Source organism: Gracilinanus agilis, chromosome 4, assembly GCF_016433145.1.
Source record: "Gracilinanus agilis isolate LMUSP501 chromosome 4, AgileGrace, whole genome shotgun sequence".
Lineage (NCBI taxonomy): Eukaryota > Metazoa > Chordata > Mammalia > Didelphimorphia > Didelphidae > Gracilinanus > Gracilinanus agilis.
In genome coordinates, this window is record NC_058133.1 from 200,250,358 (window position 1) to 200,266,965 (window position 16,608).

A 16,608-nucleotide genomic window follows, 5' to 3' on the forward strand; every position below is an offset into this window, starting at 1 on the left:
CGTGAAGGAGGGGCTGAGGAGGGCGGGGTGTGAGGGAGGGGCTGAGGGAGGTGAGGGAAGTGTTGAGGAGGGCGGGGTGTGGGGGCCCTCGTGAGGGAAGGACTGAGGACGTGATGGAGTGTGAGGGAAGATCTGAGGAGGTACGGGGCAACTTGGGAGGGAAGGGCTGAGGGGCAGAGGAGGTGACGAGGTGTGAAGGAAGAGCCGAGGAGGTGCCGCGGTGTGGGATCTTTTTGAGGGACGGACCTGAGAGGACGTTATGAGGAAAGATCAAGGAAGTGACAGGGTGTTGAGGCCTCTGAGGGAAGGTGGATGAGGAGTTGATGGTAACGAGGTGGGGGCTGGGGCTTTGACGGAAGGGCCGAGGTACTGAAGAGGTGACCATGGAGGCTTCTCTGACAGAAGGGCTGAGGAGTCTGAGGTGATTGACGGGGGTTTTGGAGCCTCTGTGAGGGGAAGACTAAGGAGATGACAAGGACGTTTTGTACCCTTCTAAGGGGAGGGCTGCGGAAATGACCGAGGTTGTGTGGGACTCCTGTGAAGGGGTCACTGAAGGGACAACAGGGCGTGGAGCCCTAGTGAGGAAAAAGGTGGTGACGACGTATGGGGCCTCAGTGAGGAAAGAGGATGGGGGCACTGGAGGACCGAAGTGACTGGTTATTGGTCTCTTCAGGGAGGATTTTGGAGGCGACAAGGTGTGGGGCCCTTGAGGAAAAGGGACTAAGGACCGGAGGCACGGCTAGGCCCCCGAGTGAGAAGGAGATTGGATGGATGTTGAACTCGGGGCTCTCCTTTAATGAAAGGCGAGTGGAGAGGCTATATGGACGTAGGTGACAGCGCCGGAATCATCACCGCGCCTTGTTGCACTCTCGTAGACGCTTAATAAATTATTGTGGAAATTATGCTGGGTCTTTTGAAGAAAATGGCTCGTTGAGGGTCCTGGGTACTGAGGCGGCACAATATGGGGACCTTGATGGGACGTGAAAGGTGGGCGGGGTTAGAAGGTAAAGCTAACAGCTTCCAAGTGCTTAGACGGAAAAGGGGGCCAATGTGGCTGCCGACTGGAGGACAGAGCTGACAGGGTCTGAGGCCGCGCAGTGGGGGAATGGGGGTGGGGAGAGGGAAAAAGGAAAAGGGGACCAGAGTGAGTTGATGTTGAAGGAAGGTAGCCAAAAGAAATTCGACTGCGCTTCCGGGTATTGGTGTTGAAGTTGGCTGGGACCTCCGGGGTCTCTTTCCTTCGCCTACTCTTCCCATCCCGTCGGGGAAGTCAATGGGATCTCGTTACACGTATCCTGAGACCTCCTGATTAGCTGGGAGGAGTGACGTTCCGTGACGTTGACCTGTAAAGAGGGAGTTTGGTTTACCTCCCGACCTAGAGTCAAGAGCAGCCTCCTGAGCGTTAGGGAGGATCCTTTCTGCCTAACCCGCCTCCGTGGCTTATTTGAATGGATACTAATTATTTGGCCTTTGGGCTACTCGTATCCAAAGAAAAATTTAGAAAGTGGATGAGGGGGAGAAAGAAGCAAATTGCGGTTGGGGCTGGGATCAAGGGTAAGGAGTAGAAATCGGATTCCTTTTATAAAATACTTGGCAAATCGGTCTTTGGGACCAAATATTTGGTCAAATATTTATTCATGCTTTTCTTTTCCGACTCGTGCCTTTGCAGCCTAAAGTCGCTTTCCGTGGAGGTGCGAATCGCTGCTGGAATATTAATGCAGATACCAGCAGCCGATTAACTGATGTATTCAACAGTGTGATGTTGACTGGCTCCACTTCTTTCTACGATTGCTACAAATCACAGGTTCATTAATAAACTTAATTCCATGTTAAAAGGTTAAGGAATGTCAAGAAATCTAAATAATTACAATTAAATTTATTCCCACAAACTATCCAATTTCATAGTGATGATAGAGCTGAGAATTTGCAGAGAATATATTACTTTGAAAAACTGTTCTATAGATACTTCACTTTTTAAAAAAATTAATGTTTTCATACTGGCCTTAGCTTAATGGGGCCACAGAAACGTTAAAGGAACCTCCTTTACATTAATTTCTTAACTTAGAGCACTCTTTCTTTTAAGCATGTTTAAAAGCTAGTATGTGTCAACATGAATCCAAATGTTCGATAATTTAAGGGAAAAAGTTTTACTAGCCTCTTGCTTTTTTTTTGAAATCTTAGATTGTGTTGCTACTCTCTACTTGTTTCTCTTAAAAACATATTTTCAAAAGTTAATCCATTAACATAATTAAAACTGCTGTGACTTGACATTTTCATTTGGTCAAATTGTCTAAATGCATGGAAATATCCCTCACCATTAAAAAAATGCCCTTAGTATTCAGTGGAGTTGCACACACAAATCAGTAATCATCAGTATTCTAAATTTCATCTAAAATGGGAATAATACTTGCCCAACTCATAGGGTGATTGTAAGAAAAGTGCTTTGTAAACTTTAAAGTCCTATACCTAGTAATAACAGTAAATTCACATCTAGAGGCTGGTGTAACAGCTATCCAGACTATTTGGCTTTATCCACACCAGGCATTTGTATACATATTTTAGCTAGAAAAAAGATCCAGATGTTTCATATATTTATACATGGATCTACCACATTGATTAAGTGTTAAAATACTTCCTGTTAGACTAAGCTAAAAATTGAGCTAAAAAAATTCTTTTTCCAAGCCTGGAGGAAATAGATGCCAAGGGCTTCACCAATGTAAACATAAAATTAAAGTGATTGATTGGCTAAGTATTTCACTAAAGAATTGAGTAGAAAAAATTGCCAGTTGGACTAAAAAATGGACTAAAAACACCTAGATAGAATTAGTGAAAACTAAAAATTAGAATACTAATCAATATTCTTGGGGTACCTAAGCATAAAATTTTAAACCTTCTATAAATATACCACTGGAATTCTAGAAAAGTAAAAAAAAAAAAATTAGTGAAACTTTCAGTAAAGTACTTGTTCTGCACCTCAGTTTCCTCAACAAAGTTCTGAGGCATAGGTTTTAAATAATAATCATAGTCAAAATAAAACAGTAAATGCTACAAAGCAATTTGAATTTCTGAACATGGTTCTAAAAAACTTCTAAAACTTATATTTAAGTGTTGACTATTAAAAGCATCATATTGTATTTACTTGTTACTTGGGATTAAAGGTCACCACTATCATTTTTTCTTCGGAGGTCTGAAAAGAGTGACTAATTTCAGAGTTCAATTACAGAACATTTTCTAGTATGAATAACTTAAAAATGAGCTTTATTACATTTAAAACATTATTATTGAAGTATATCAACCAAGGAATTCTTTTTTGTTTATTGGTAACTTGTTGCAATTCTCTTCACAAAAACATGAGCTAAAGCTCTTCAAATATGAAAGCTAGTTAATAAATTTTTTAAAAATTCATGTTACTTCATTCTTTTAATTTCCCTAAGAGGCAATAAAGGAGTAGAGAGTAAAAGGTAGTGTTGTATAGTAGAACAAACATAAGTACATGCTGTATGAATCATGCTCTGTGCTAGAAGAGATACAAAGTTTAGCTAAGATATTGTCCCAGTCTTCAAGAGGCCTTTAATCTAGTGGAGTGCTGTTAATACACCTATTTTATGACCATTAGACTAATCATTTATGACCATTAGAAAGTTACAAAATATAGTGCTCTGGGGTCTGAGAGGGATGTCATCTTGGGGAGGAATTGAGGAAGACTCTGGAGAAGTTAACATTTTAGTAAGACTGTGAAGGATGGGAAAGAATAGGAATTCAATAGGCGTGAAGAGTGAGGAGAGTAGACATTACCGAAATTAGAAACAGTGTTAAGATACTACTGTTGGCCAGCATTGGGCTGAATCTGAAAACTTGGCTTCTACTCTTGATGCTGCTTGCTATTCAGTAACCTAATGACCTGGTCAAGTCATTTTACCTCCAAAAGACTCAGTTTCTTTATCACCAAAATAGACATAAAACTGACCCTATCTGTCTCTCATAGTTGTTTTAAGAATCAAATTAGATATGTGAAAATGTTCTTGTTAACAACAATATACAAATGTAAAGTGTTTTACTCCTTTTTCAGATGAGGTAGAGCATTTTCAGTTATGCAATTTGTACAAAGTCACACTGCCTAAGTCTATGACACATCTAAGTAAAAAATGAAAAATTTAGTCACTGTATTTACTCTGCTATAATATGACAGCCAGAATCCTTTAAATTATGAATTAAGATTATGTCTCTCGGGGGCTCAGTGGATTGAGAGCCAGGCCTGGAGATGGGAGATCCTGGTTCAAATTTGACCTTAGATATTTCTTAGCTGTATGACCCTGGGCAAGTCATTTAACCCTAACTGACTAGCCATTACTGCTCTTCTGCCTCAGAACCAATACTTAAGTATTCTAAAACAGAAAAGTAAGGGTTTTTTTTTTTTTAAAAAAAGGATCTCTAATTCTGTTCCTGTGTTCTTTCTACTTGTATTTCTCATTACATTACCCTATTGTCTACCAATAGTAGTATAAAAGAAAGTTAATGAAATAATAAATATGTTTAAAATATTTCTTCTAAATTTCAGAGTGAAGACAATGTAGATTTACGGCAGACATACACTCCACTTTCTTCATCCACAGAATATTCAAGTTCTGTTGATTCTTCCCTTTTCTATGCACCATGGTCAACATATGGAGATGATATCAAGCAACCTGCTAATTCTCAAATCAATGTAAAGAACAGGTAAGTTAATAAGCCATTTCAGTTTAAATGAGGTTTCCAATTTGAAAAAAAAATTACAAATAATAAGGAAAGATTAGGATTAAAAAATATATATAATTACTGTGTTGACCAGCTTAATTTAACCATGTAACATGAAAATAGAAATACACACATCCATTTTACACTACTTTTTTAAATAAACTACAATATTGTCAGAACCATCCAGTTTGGGAGGCATATTAACTTAATGTTCGCTGTTCAGAATAGCATAAAAATGAAACCTTTGTATAGAAGCTTGATAATAACCCTTACTTGATTATACAGTAGATCATATATACTGACTACGTGGAGGTCACCTTTTTTCCTATAACACAGAACTCCTTTAACTCTGATGTAAGCCTTATTATGATTACTAGAGAATTGTGATCAGTTGACATTAGTTATATTTATTCATAAGTTTTTTTAGTAACTTGGAAGAGGTTGCTGTAGATAACATTATTAATTTAATACCTATTTTTGCTTTTTTTTTGTTGTTATTTTTGTGGTAGGTGCCCTTAATAAAATCTGTTTTAAGGTTAAAAAGTATTCAACTCTGTATTTTAACATTTCTCTAGGTTTTCCTTTTTAAGTTTTTGGTAGTTAGTCCATTCACAGATATATCAAAAGGATGATATCAGAAAAAATACACTTTTACTTTTTACTTATCTTTGACACTTAATAAGCAAGAGGCAATTTTGTATAGTTATAACTTTGGTTCTTATTCATTGAAAAATATTGGGGCTTAAAAAAGTAATTCAAGGTAAAACATATAAGGTGCTAGTCTTATATTGGAAATTATCTCAAGATAATTTACATGAAATACTTTTCAAATGTGTAGAGCTATAAAAATATATATATCTGAAATAACACTAAAAATTTTAAAGAAAAGAACATATTGAAGTTGAAACTATTTAGGAGAAAATAATAAATTATTGTTTAAAACATTAGTTTCTGCTGGAGTAGAAATGCAAATGAAAACATATGATTTATCACTTGTTTATTTGTGTATATGTTTTAGGGTTTTGGTTCTATAAAATTCATTACAAAAACGAATAATATGCTTGCCAGCTCCAGGATGGGGTAGGGAAGAAGGGAAGGAGACCATATGGATCATATAAGTTTGGAAAACTTATGTGGAAATTTATTTAGATTTTTAAAAAGAACATAATTAGTTTCTATTAAACTCCTGTGTTCCAGGTACTATGTTAATCATTTGAGGATACAAAGAAAATTAAAACACTCCCTGATCTCAAGAAGGACAATAGCCATAATTTATCTAGCTTAGGAGTTCTGATTAGTTTTTCCCCCCAGGTTTGTTGAGAGAGCTCTACATTTCCAGGGGTAAGCAGATAGATCAGTTGATAGTGTCAGGCCTGGAGGCAGTGGGTACTGGGTTCAAATGTGGCCTCAAACTTTCTAGTTTTGTGGCCCCAGACAAGTCACTTAACTCCAATTGCTTAAGCCCTTACCACTCTTCTGCCTTGGAACTGGTATTTTACATTTCAGAAAACTCAAGGACTAGAATTCAAAAATTTTACAATGATTGCTTTGGAATCAACTTGGGTGATTTTGCTGGTAAAGGTAATTTTACTGAGCCTCAGTTGTTCAGCAGTGTGGTACAATGAAAAGAATATTACCTTAGAGACCCTGGGTTCAAATCTACTACTTATTGTTTGTTTGACAATAGGCAAGTCTCTGGGTCTAATATTTTGTTTTTGAAATGAGGTTGCACTAAATGTCTATTCTTTAAGGTCCTTTTCTGGCTCACAATCTGTGATTTAGTGATTACTCAGATAATATTGTATAAAGTCCCATCCAATTTGAACATTCTATAATTCTGTGGTTTGTCAAAAGAAAGGAATATCATTGCTACTTAAAGATCTGTTATAGAAATCAAATGAGATAATTTATGTGAAATAATTTTCAAAAGCATATATAACTCTGCAAATAATACATAATATATCTAAAATGTGATAACACTAAAAACTGTGAGAAGAGCAAAAACAGTGGGGAAGAGACTTTATGGAAGAAACATTATTTTAAACATTAAATATTTTTTAAATCATTAAGAATTTTAACCATTCATGTTAATAATATACTATGATACTATAATTTATGGACAGATGAAAAAATGAAACATTTCCTGCTCTCAAGGAAAACAAAAGGCAGAATTGCATAGGCCAGGGTTTTTTTTAATTTTAATTATATATATTCATATATGTAATTGATATATGCATATTTTATCACAGATTTAATTTAATTTTAATGTCATAGATCCCTTTAGCAGTCTGGCAAAGCCTATAGGACTTCTCAGTATAATATTTTTAATAATGGATAGAAATGCTAAATTTCAGATAGAGGTTAGTAAAGATGTAAATTTTTCTACTTCTCAACTTCATAGACCTCCTGAAATCTGTCATTGAACTCTATAAGGGTTCATGGACCCCAGATTTAAGAACTTGATCTAGACCATGGAGGGGACAAAATGGTATCCATCATGTTTTTTGTGTGTTGGAGAGATAGATATTTAGATTTTATACACACATATATGTATAGGTATTTAAATTATATCAATTCACTGGGTAAGACATAACTTAAATTTTAAACTTTATCTTCCATTAGAGTGGATACTTCTCTGACTGAGTATACTCATAAAATTTTAGGCCTTAGTGTCTAATCCCATCATTTTACAGACTCACAGAGGAGATACATGACTTGCCCAGGATCACATAGGTAGTAGTGACAAAAGAAACTTTGACCCTGAAAATAAGCATGGATTTCTCAGTGCAATGGAAAGAGCATTGGATTTTTTGAGACAGAGGGCCTTGGTTCAAATCCAGTTCTGCCTTTTGCTACCCAATGAATGACCTTGGGCAATCATGATACATCTTCAGGCCTAAATAGATTCCTTTCTATAAAATGAGAAGGCTGTGCTTCTTGATGACTTAAAAAGTCTCTTCTAGCTCAAAATCAATGAACCTCATATTCCAGACTTACTAAGGATATTTAACCTGAGGTCCATGAACTTGCTTTTAAAACTTTTGATAAATTATTACCACATAATTAGTTTCCTCTGTAATCCTCTGTATATTATACATTTTAAAATGTTATTTTGAAAAAGGGGTCCATACACTTACCAGATTGCCACAGGAAACATGTTACACACACACAAAAAAAAGGTTAACTCCAGATTGAAATATCAAATACTAAAATAATGGTAGTTAACATTAGAAAAGGACATTTTTTTTAAAACCCTTACCTTCTGTCTTAAAATCAATAAGGCTGAAAAGTGGTAAAAGGGTAAGCAATGGGGGTTAAGTGACTTGCCCAGGGTCACAAAGCTAGGAAGTGTCTGAGGCCAGATTTGAACCCAGGACCTCCCATCAGTAAGCCTGGCTTTCAATCTACTGAGCCACCTTGCTGCCCCAGAAAAGGACATTTGTGGAGATCAAATGAAATAATAGTTAGAAAGCACTTAGCATAATGCCAAGCAAAGTGCTATGTAAATGTTAGATTATTATAACATTATATTGGTAGGATAAATAAAATAATTTTTAAGTAATATTTAGTTTTCATCTATTGTGATTTCTTTTTAGGATTCAGACTGAAAGAAATGACTATGGCAGTGAAACAGACTTATATGGACTTGTGTCTAACATCTTGGAAGAACAAGATAAATCACAGCCATATTTTGCTGAGGGGTTAGTATATTATTTTTGACCATTTAAGAAAATTTTAAGCTTGCATATACTCATCTTTAACCTTCTTTTAATGTATAGAGGAGTATCTGGCAGTCAGAGACTTAAGTCATATTCACTGTTAGGTTTAACTTCATTGATGTGCGATTCAGCATGACCCTATTAATCAAAATCTCATTCTGTGTTTTCATTTTTCAATTACTATGAACACCTTTTGTTAGAAAAATTGTTCCAACAGTATTCAGAACATTTTGGCACATGGGCTAAAGCTTGGCAGTAGGAGTATATAAATTCCAGACAGCTTTTATACACTGATTCCAAAGAATAAAATTTTGAGATTTCTATCCCCTAAAAATATGGATTTTATTTACAAAGGAAAGTTAATTGTTAAAAAATAAAAAAGATACTTTGTTTTATTTGGGTGTGGAAAAAATCCTACCCAGAAGCAATGGATTTTGAATATTTCCCAAATAGGAACTATGCAGTACATATGTAGCCAATTAAAATATTCTAATTTCAAATACAGCTTCACCAGAACACATCCCTTTTATTAAGAAATTTTGCAGACTCTCCAGAACTTCATTTTTTCTTTAAGCTAATTTTATCTTTTATCAGATGTAAAAATAAGCCAATCAAAAGAAAAAAGTCTTATTTTCTGCTTACTATATATAGTTAATGAAAAGCTATAGTAGGATTTTTTTCATTGGCTTGAATTGCCCAAAGGAAAAAGTACAATGAAGAGAGAGTGAAGTTGAGAAGGTAATATATGTATTTCCGGCAGGAAATAGTTACCATTATCCTCTAAAAATTTCTGTGATATAAGTAAAAGGTTGATAATGTGCTATGGAAGAGCTGAGTGAGACAAGATTGAGATCTTGCAACCCCTTTCTCAGATTCTCTACTTGGGAAAAGTCTTTAAAGTCCAAGTTGTAATTAAACATATTTACTTGTTCTAGGACCTGCTCCTCCAACTTAAAGTCAGTTTGGCCTGTGAATACAAGCAGATTTGCAGATCACCATGACCTCTTGTCAGAAACTAAAAGGCCAGTAGACACAGCCATCTCTCAACAAGCTTTTTATAGTGGCGAATCTGTCTCAGCAGTGGAAAAGCAGTACCTGCACAGTAGTAATCTCACACCACAACAAAAAATAGATGAACTTTATCATGGATTTACTAGCTTAGATCTTGAAGAGCAATGGATGTACCCCTCACGAAGTGATCATTCCAACTGTTATAATATTCAGACAAATGATACCGCTAAGACAACATTCCAAGAATATCCATTTATCAAAAACTGTTTTACACCACAAGCTGGCCTCTCTGATATCATGAAAGAATCTGGGGTTGATACTTACCCTTATGGAAGAGATAAAATGTGTGCCAAAGGGCTTGAGGCACCATTACAGCAAAAAAGGGCAGAGATATTTCTTTCACAATTCAATAGATACAATGAAAATGCAGATTATTGTAGATATCCAGAATATTCTCATCCCAATAAAGCCAAGCTAAATAAATGTTCAAATTTTAGTGTTCAAGATAGCAAAAAACTAGCCAATGGAACACCTGAGACACCCGCTGTAGAAACAGACACATATACTAAATTATTTCAAGTTAAGCCAGCAAATCAGAAAAAAATGGAGGAAACTATACAAGACCAACAGAATTTCACATTTTCAAAGACTACACCACACTTAACAGAAAAGCAATTTGCAAAAGAAGCAGCATTCACTGCTGATTTTGGGTTAAAATCAGAATATGGACTGAAATCTCACACAGCTTGCCCAGGTAATAATGATTTTGCTAGTGTCTCAGAAAAAGCACAGTTTTCTAAACCTGAGCCTCAGAATTCTGAATATTTTAAATCAGTGAATTTATTATCGAACTCAGCAACATCTTCAGGAGGTATCAGCATAAGTAGGCCAACTTGGATGAATGTTCAAACAAAAAACAGCACTCCTGTGCCATATCGTAATCAAGGTAACTTGATGAAACTGAATAGCCATTTAACTGCAGCTTCAAAAGGGGCTAACCATTCTTCAGATTTTCCCCAACTATCATCTACAAATTTAGCCCAAAATAGTAATTTGTTTCAGAAGTATTGCCAAGAAAATCCTTCAGCATTTTCTAGTTTTGATTTCAGTTACAATGGTGCAGAAAGAATTCAGTCTGTCAATCATATGGAAGGACTGACCAAGACTGGGGAAGAAAGTCTCTTTGAATCAGTTACAGATAAAAAAATAAAGCAGCCAAATGGATTTTGTGATAACTATTCAGCTCAGCAATATGGGATCATTGAAAATGTGAACAAACATAATTTTCAAGTTAAGCCCCAAAGTGGACATTATGATCCTGAGGAAGGACAGAAGCATTTAGATGGTTTATCTCAAAATACATATCAAGATCTTCTGGAGTCACAAGGTCACTATAATAGCCACAGACAGGGAAGTGGAGACAACAATATTGTTAATAACCGTGTGAATCGTACACAAGCGTCATGCTTTTCTAATAATTACATGATGGGAGACTTAAGACATAATCAGAGTTTTCAGCAACTTGGTTCAAATGGATTTCCTTTGCGATCTACCCATCCATTTGGCCATTCTGTTGTTCCACTATTGGATTCCTACGATTTGTTTTCTTATGACGATTTAAGCCATTTATATCCTTATTTCAATGATATGATGTATGGTGATAATTCCTTTTCTGGTTTTGTGCCAACCTTTGGATTTCAAAGACCAATTAAAACCCGCAGTGGACCAGCTAGTGAACTTCATATTCGTCTAGAAGAGTGCTATGAACAGTGGAGAGCATTAGAAAAGGAGAGAAAAAAGGTAACGCCAAAACAGCTATCTATATAGGAGTAAATTAATTATAGCGTGATGCCAGCTCTGCCAGTTTTCAGTATTATCACCATGTCAGTTCAAGAGTAGCCATTACTGAAGAAGCTAAGTTCTTACTCTGTAATATCAAAAATTGCAGGGAATTTTTACAAGCACAGGGATTAGATAATCAGAAATTTTATCCCAGAGATATAGAACAAAAATCTTAAACATATCAAAATTGAACTCATGTATCAATCTCATCAATGTTGAAAAAAATTACAAAAAGCTTGAGCAATGAGTACTAGTATATTTAACAAATGATTTGTGTAACAAAATAAGTATAAATTGCTATATAGTGTAGCTAAAAGTAAACATTACTATAACCATATGCCTTAAAAACCACAAGTCCCAAGTTATCTCCCTCAATTAAAAGCAGTTGGGTTTTTTGTGCTAAATTTGAAGGAAATAAAATCTTCATACATAGAAGCTAATATTAAGCTTTAGATTTAATAGAATTTTAAAATCCTTGCCTACCTCAACAAGTTCAAGCCTCCTTGGGACCAGACTTGAATGTTTGGGCAAGTTTATAATTACTGAATTAAGACATAGAATGGTAAAGACTTATTGTACTTTGAACACTATTCATTAGTATTTTGTTAAGAGTGCTTAATTTTTGTAGTTACATAGGATTTACATATGAAGCTTATTATTCATTTATATATTAATGTAATATTTTGAAAATTAAATGTCTAAACTTTTGCAATTTTTCTTAGACTGAATTGGCTCTTGCCAAGAACTATCCAGGGAAAAAAGTTTCCAGTACTAACAATACTCCAATTCCAAGGCTGACCTCTAACCCATCACGAGTTGATCGTCTAATTGTAGATGAGCTACGAGAACAAGCCAGAGTAAGCTGTTTTTGTTTCTTAAATGCATTATATATTTAAATTGGTTAATGTATTTTTTAAAATTTAAGACTTTAGGGGATTTTTTAAGCCTCATTTGCATCCAACTTTACCAATAACTTAACAAATTCCACATTCACACCTAAATTATAAATTCACTAAGCTTCAGGTTGAATGGGGTCCACATTTTTAGCATGCATAGTGTAAAAAAATAGTTATAATTTTTAATTTTCTGAGCTATGCATTATTCATTCAGTTCAGTAAGCAATTTATGTGCTTAGTTTCACATAATACTATGAGTTGGTTCCAAGAACAAATTTTGTAATCCCATATTTTCAAAATGGTAGAGAATTTTTGCCAGAATCTTGAATATGCGTCCATTGTTATTGGGAACAATAATCTCCAAAATAATCTGCTTTGTAATTTTGGATTGTTGGATAGTAGGTTTTTCTTAAAGCAGGGAATACTTGCAAATATTCTTTAAAATGTCATTTAAAGTCAAAACACTTTCCAAGTAAAACTTTGAAAAACATTAAGTGTTCAAAAAAATCTGCTTATCTATGTGACTTAATAGAAGCTATTTATGAATCAAGAAGTAATACAGTATAGTTGACTTACCATTTATTCATAATTGTATCTTTTGTCCTTAAGCCATTAATGTAAACAAACAATGTCTCCTTCCCTACATGCAGGCCCATTTTTTTCACCTCATACTACTGAACCTGTTTCTATATCTAGTCAGTTGAAATTTTTAGAAAATGTCTTTTTAATCCAAGATAAATGGTTATGCTAAGAAAAATGATCAGCAATTTAAACTAAAAATGGGCGTGCACTTAAATGTTAACTTATAATTTAAAATTATAATTTTTATATAATTTTTATGTTTATATAATTTATATAATAAATTTTATAAAAATAATAAAAAATTTAATTAAAATTATTTCTGGTTAAAGTCCCTTTAAATCTGTGGTAAACTCATTATAGGAGTCACAAGATGAGAAAAACTAGCATATCCCGTCTAGTTATATATTAATCTAGAGGCTTTGAGTATTACGGTGTAATTATTTTACTTAAATTGCAGTGCTATTCAGAAATACTCAAAAATTTAAACTGTTGGGGGCAGCTAGGTGGCTCAGTAGATAAAGAGATCCAAATGGGAGGTCCTAGATTCAAATCTGGTTCAGACATTTCTTAGTGATGTGACCCTAGGCAAGTCACTTAACCCCAATTGCCTAGCCCTTAATATTCTTCTGCTTTGGAACTGATACTTAGTATCAGTTATAAGACAGAAGGTAAGGATTTAAAAAAAAAAAGTTGTAACTGTTTTTGGCTATATTTATTGTTGTAGTTTTCAATAGTTCTTTTATTTTGTGGAATTTTTTAGAAACTTCCAAAAAAAACTTTTTTAAGCCCACTAAAAAATACAAAATTTCACTATATTGTCTTATCCTTTGTTTAGGTAACTCTACTTTTTCTTAAATGATTACTGAGCTATGTTTGTGTTTTTTGGTATGGTGTTTTTTTTCTGGGGGTCTAAAATGGAGTGGAATATTTTACTTCCTCCTATAAACCTGTTTTCTTTTATTTTCTTTTATTTTTTTAAAATAATTTTTATTTTTTAGAAAATGTATCATGGTTACATGATTCAGGTTCTTAAACCTGTTTTCTTGAGGGAATCTATGGGCTTAACCTAAAAAGACAATGATTTTGTTAGGGTCAAGGAAACAATGATTCAGTGATTTTAGCTGTTTGGTTAAGGATTTTTCAGAACAGCTGTGCTCTGCAATAGTCTAAGGATTCAGGATCAGTTAACTTATGGGGACAATTACTATATTAATTTCCTCTGTAAAGTCCTCATTATTTGAAAAAACTACTCACTGTTTTTAAGAACTTAAAGCAAACCAAAGGACAGGCCACAACTATGTAGCTTGTTCCCCATTATGTTCCCAAGAATCCATGCATCCTGAAATGAAAGTGACACTATATAGAAACTTATTTTTTAGCAGAGTAATAGATAGAAATAAACTTCTTTTCCCCCAAAATTTCTTTGGGCAATGTTTTTAATGACCTATGGAATCTTTTTAACAGCCACAAAAATAAGTATCCTGGATTTTCCCAAATTTTGGATTTTTTAAACCAAGTAATGGAGGAGGTGGTTTCCTTTAGAGCTTAGTTCTCAGCTCCCTAAATCTATACTCTGTCTCCTTTAAAATCATTTGAGTGGGGGCAACTAGGTGGCTTAGTAGATTGAGAGCTAGGTCTTAGAGATGGGAGGTCCTAGGCTCTAATCTAGCTTCAGACACTTCCTAGCTGTGTGACCCTGGGCAAGTCACTTAACCTCCATTGCTTACCCTTTACCACTCTTCTGCCTTGGAACCAATACATAGTATTAATTCTAAGACAGACGGTAAGGGTTTTTAAAAAAAAAATCACTTGAGTGAATTTAGTGGACGTTACCATTGAAAGCAGGTTATTGTTGAGAGGGTAAAGTTGAATGGCTTGTATAGAAACAAACAGCACAAAAAAAGAATGGGTTATCATTCCTCTTTTTTGAGTGCACAATACTGCTTTTCCCCTTATTGTCTCCAGTACCTTTAGCAATTCTCAATAAACATTGGTTGAATTGAATTTTATTTCCAAAGTATTTTTTATAATCTTCTCATTCTACTTTTGCATCAGCAAGAAGCAGAGAGAGGACAGGTTTTATATTTAGATTTTTGCAGATGGGGAAACATGAACATGACTTGTCAAGTTGAAGGCTAATCAACCTAGGGGGTCCTTCCTTTGAAATTTAATGTTTTTTATATTATCCCTATTTTCCTCAAGATGTTCCCTCAAATGCTAAAAAAAATAGTAGTACATCTTGTCTAAATCTGTGCCTATTACTAACACCTATTATTAACATATTTAACCTTTTCAACATTGCTTAAATTCTTGAAGTCAGACATTGAAGCTTTTGAAATGAACTTTTAAGAGCAGATAAGTGATTTTAATGTTCTTTAGCTACAAATGTATTCTTCTTAAAGTTTGAAGCAAGGCAGTGTAGTTTATATGTCTTACCTAACTTTAAAATACTTCTTATAGGTTGTGACTTTACTTGGCAAAATGGAACGTCTTCGCAGCTCTCCCCTTCATGCCAATATTTCTACTGCTCTTGATAGACACTTGGAGTCTATTCACATTGTACAATCACGAAGAAAGGATGAAATTGTAAATGCTTCAAATAGGCAAAGGCAAGGAGTTCCTAGATGCCAAGATGACAGAGGTACCAATCAATATTCCTTCTTTGGTAAGGTGGTGCTAAATCTAGAGTACAACTATAAGAGAACAGAATACTGCATTAATTTTGTTAGATCTGAGGCTCAAGATACCTTTCTAAAACATCTAGCTGGCAGTAGAACTTGTAATAATTACATAAACTTGACAAAAAATTTTAAAACTCAGAACACAATTCTGATACATGTTTTTACAGCCTTAAAAACTGTTGCTTTTTATTTTTCTTTGGAAGCCTTTTGATTTGTTTGTGTAACTGACACAAAAACTGTGCCCCAGACAAAGCACCTGTCATTTTTCTTGTAATCACAAACAAAAATCACACCTGTTGAGCAACAGAATATCCAGCTTAGGAAATAGCCAGCCTTCTTTAATAAAGTGATGTTATACTAAACTTTATTTTGGAGGTTATAATGCCAGTCTTTTCTGAGATTTCAAGAATTCTTAAGTTCTATCTAATATGGACTGTATCTAAAATGTACATAACTTTTTTTTAGATGTGTTTGCCCTTGCCTCAGCAATTAAAGAGATGTGTGTGGCTACTCGGAAAGCACGCACTACCCTGTGGTGTGCACTGCAGATGACCTTGCCCAAAACAGCCAGTACTGCTGGCCAGGCGGATGTGGAGAAGGCTTTACAGGATATAGTAAACTGTGAAGATAAAGTCCATGAAAATATAAATAGCAGCAATCCTATGAACCAGAGAGGTGAAACAAACAAACATTAAGGAAATGCCAACAGAACGAAGAATAAAAGCTGTTAAGTAAATGTATCAAGACATTCTAAAGTAATTTTAATGAACTTTTCAAGCTTGAGAATTTCAGTACATTAATTTTCTTCCAGATTTAAAGTTAATACCTTAATGAAGTTCCACTTCTATTTTTTTAAAAAAATCTACTATTTCTAATGGATCAGATTTAGTTAAAAGTGAACTCTCAAAGGTAAAGTTGACTACTCTAGGAGTTCTAGCTAGTCAAAAATAACAGGTTAGTTTAAGTAAACTGAATATTTTATAACAACTAAAGTATTACTTAAACCTATTCTGCAGTGCAGGTAAACGCAAATGTGAAATTCTTCTAGGTGATAAGTTTCATTTAGGTTTGCCTTAGTAAGTAATAATTCCAAATAATGAATCTAAGTGACTGTAACCCAACTAGGACTACAGTCTTGTAACC

At 34.6% G+C, this 16,608-nt stretch overlaps 1 protein-coding gene across 1 annotated transcript; it reads left to right on the forward strand.

Moving 5' to 3' along the window:
- The first annotated feature begins 627 nt into the window (after positions 1–627).
- MEIOC (meiosis specific with coiled-coil domain) lies at positions 628–16,160 on the forward strand. Its single transcript, XM_044675123.1, has 9 exons — positions 628–830; positions 1,212–1,290; positions 1,670–1,804; positions 4,559–4,716; positions 8,331–8,435; positions 9,389–11,264; positions 12,029–12,163; positions 15,245–15,425; positions 15,931–16,160. The coding sequence occupies exons 1-9, from the start codon at positions 628–630 to the stop codon at positions 16,158–16,160; spliced, it is 3,102 nt and encodes a 1,033-aa protein (XP_044531058.1).
- The last annotated feature ends 448 nt before the right edge of the window (positions 16,161–16,608 follow it).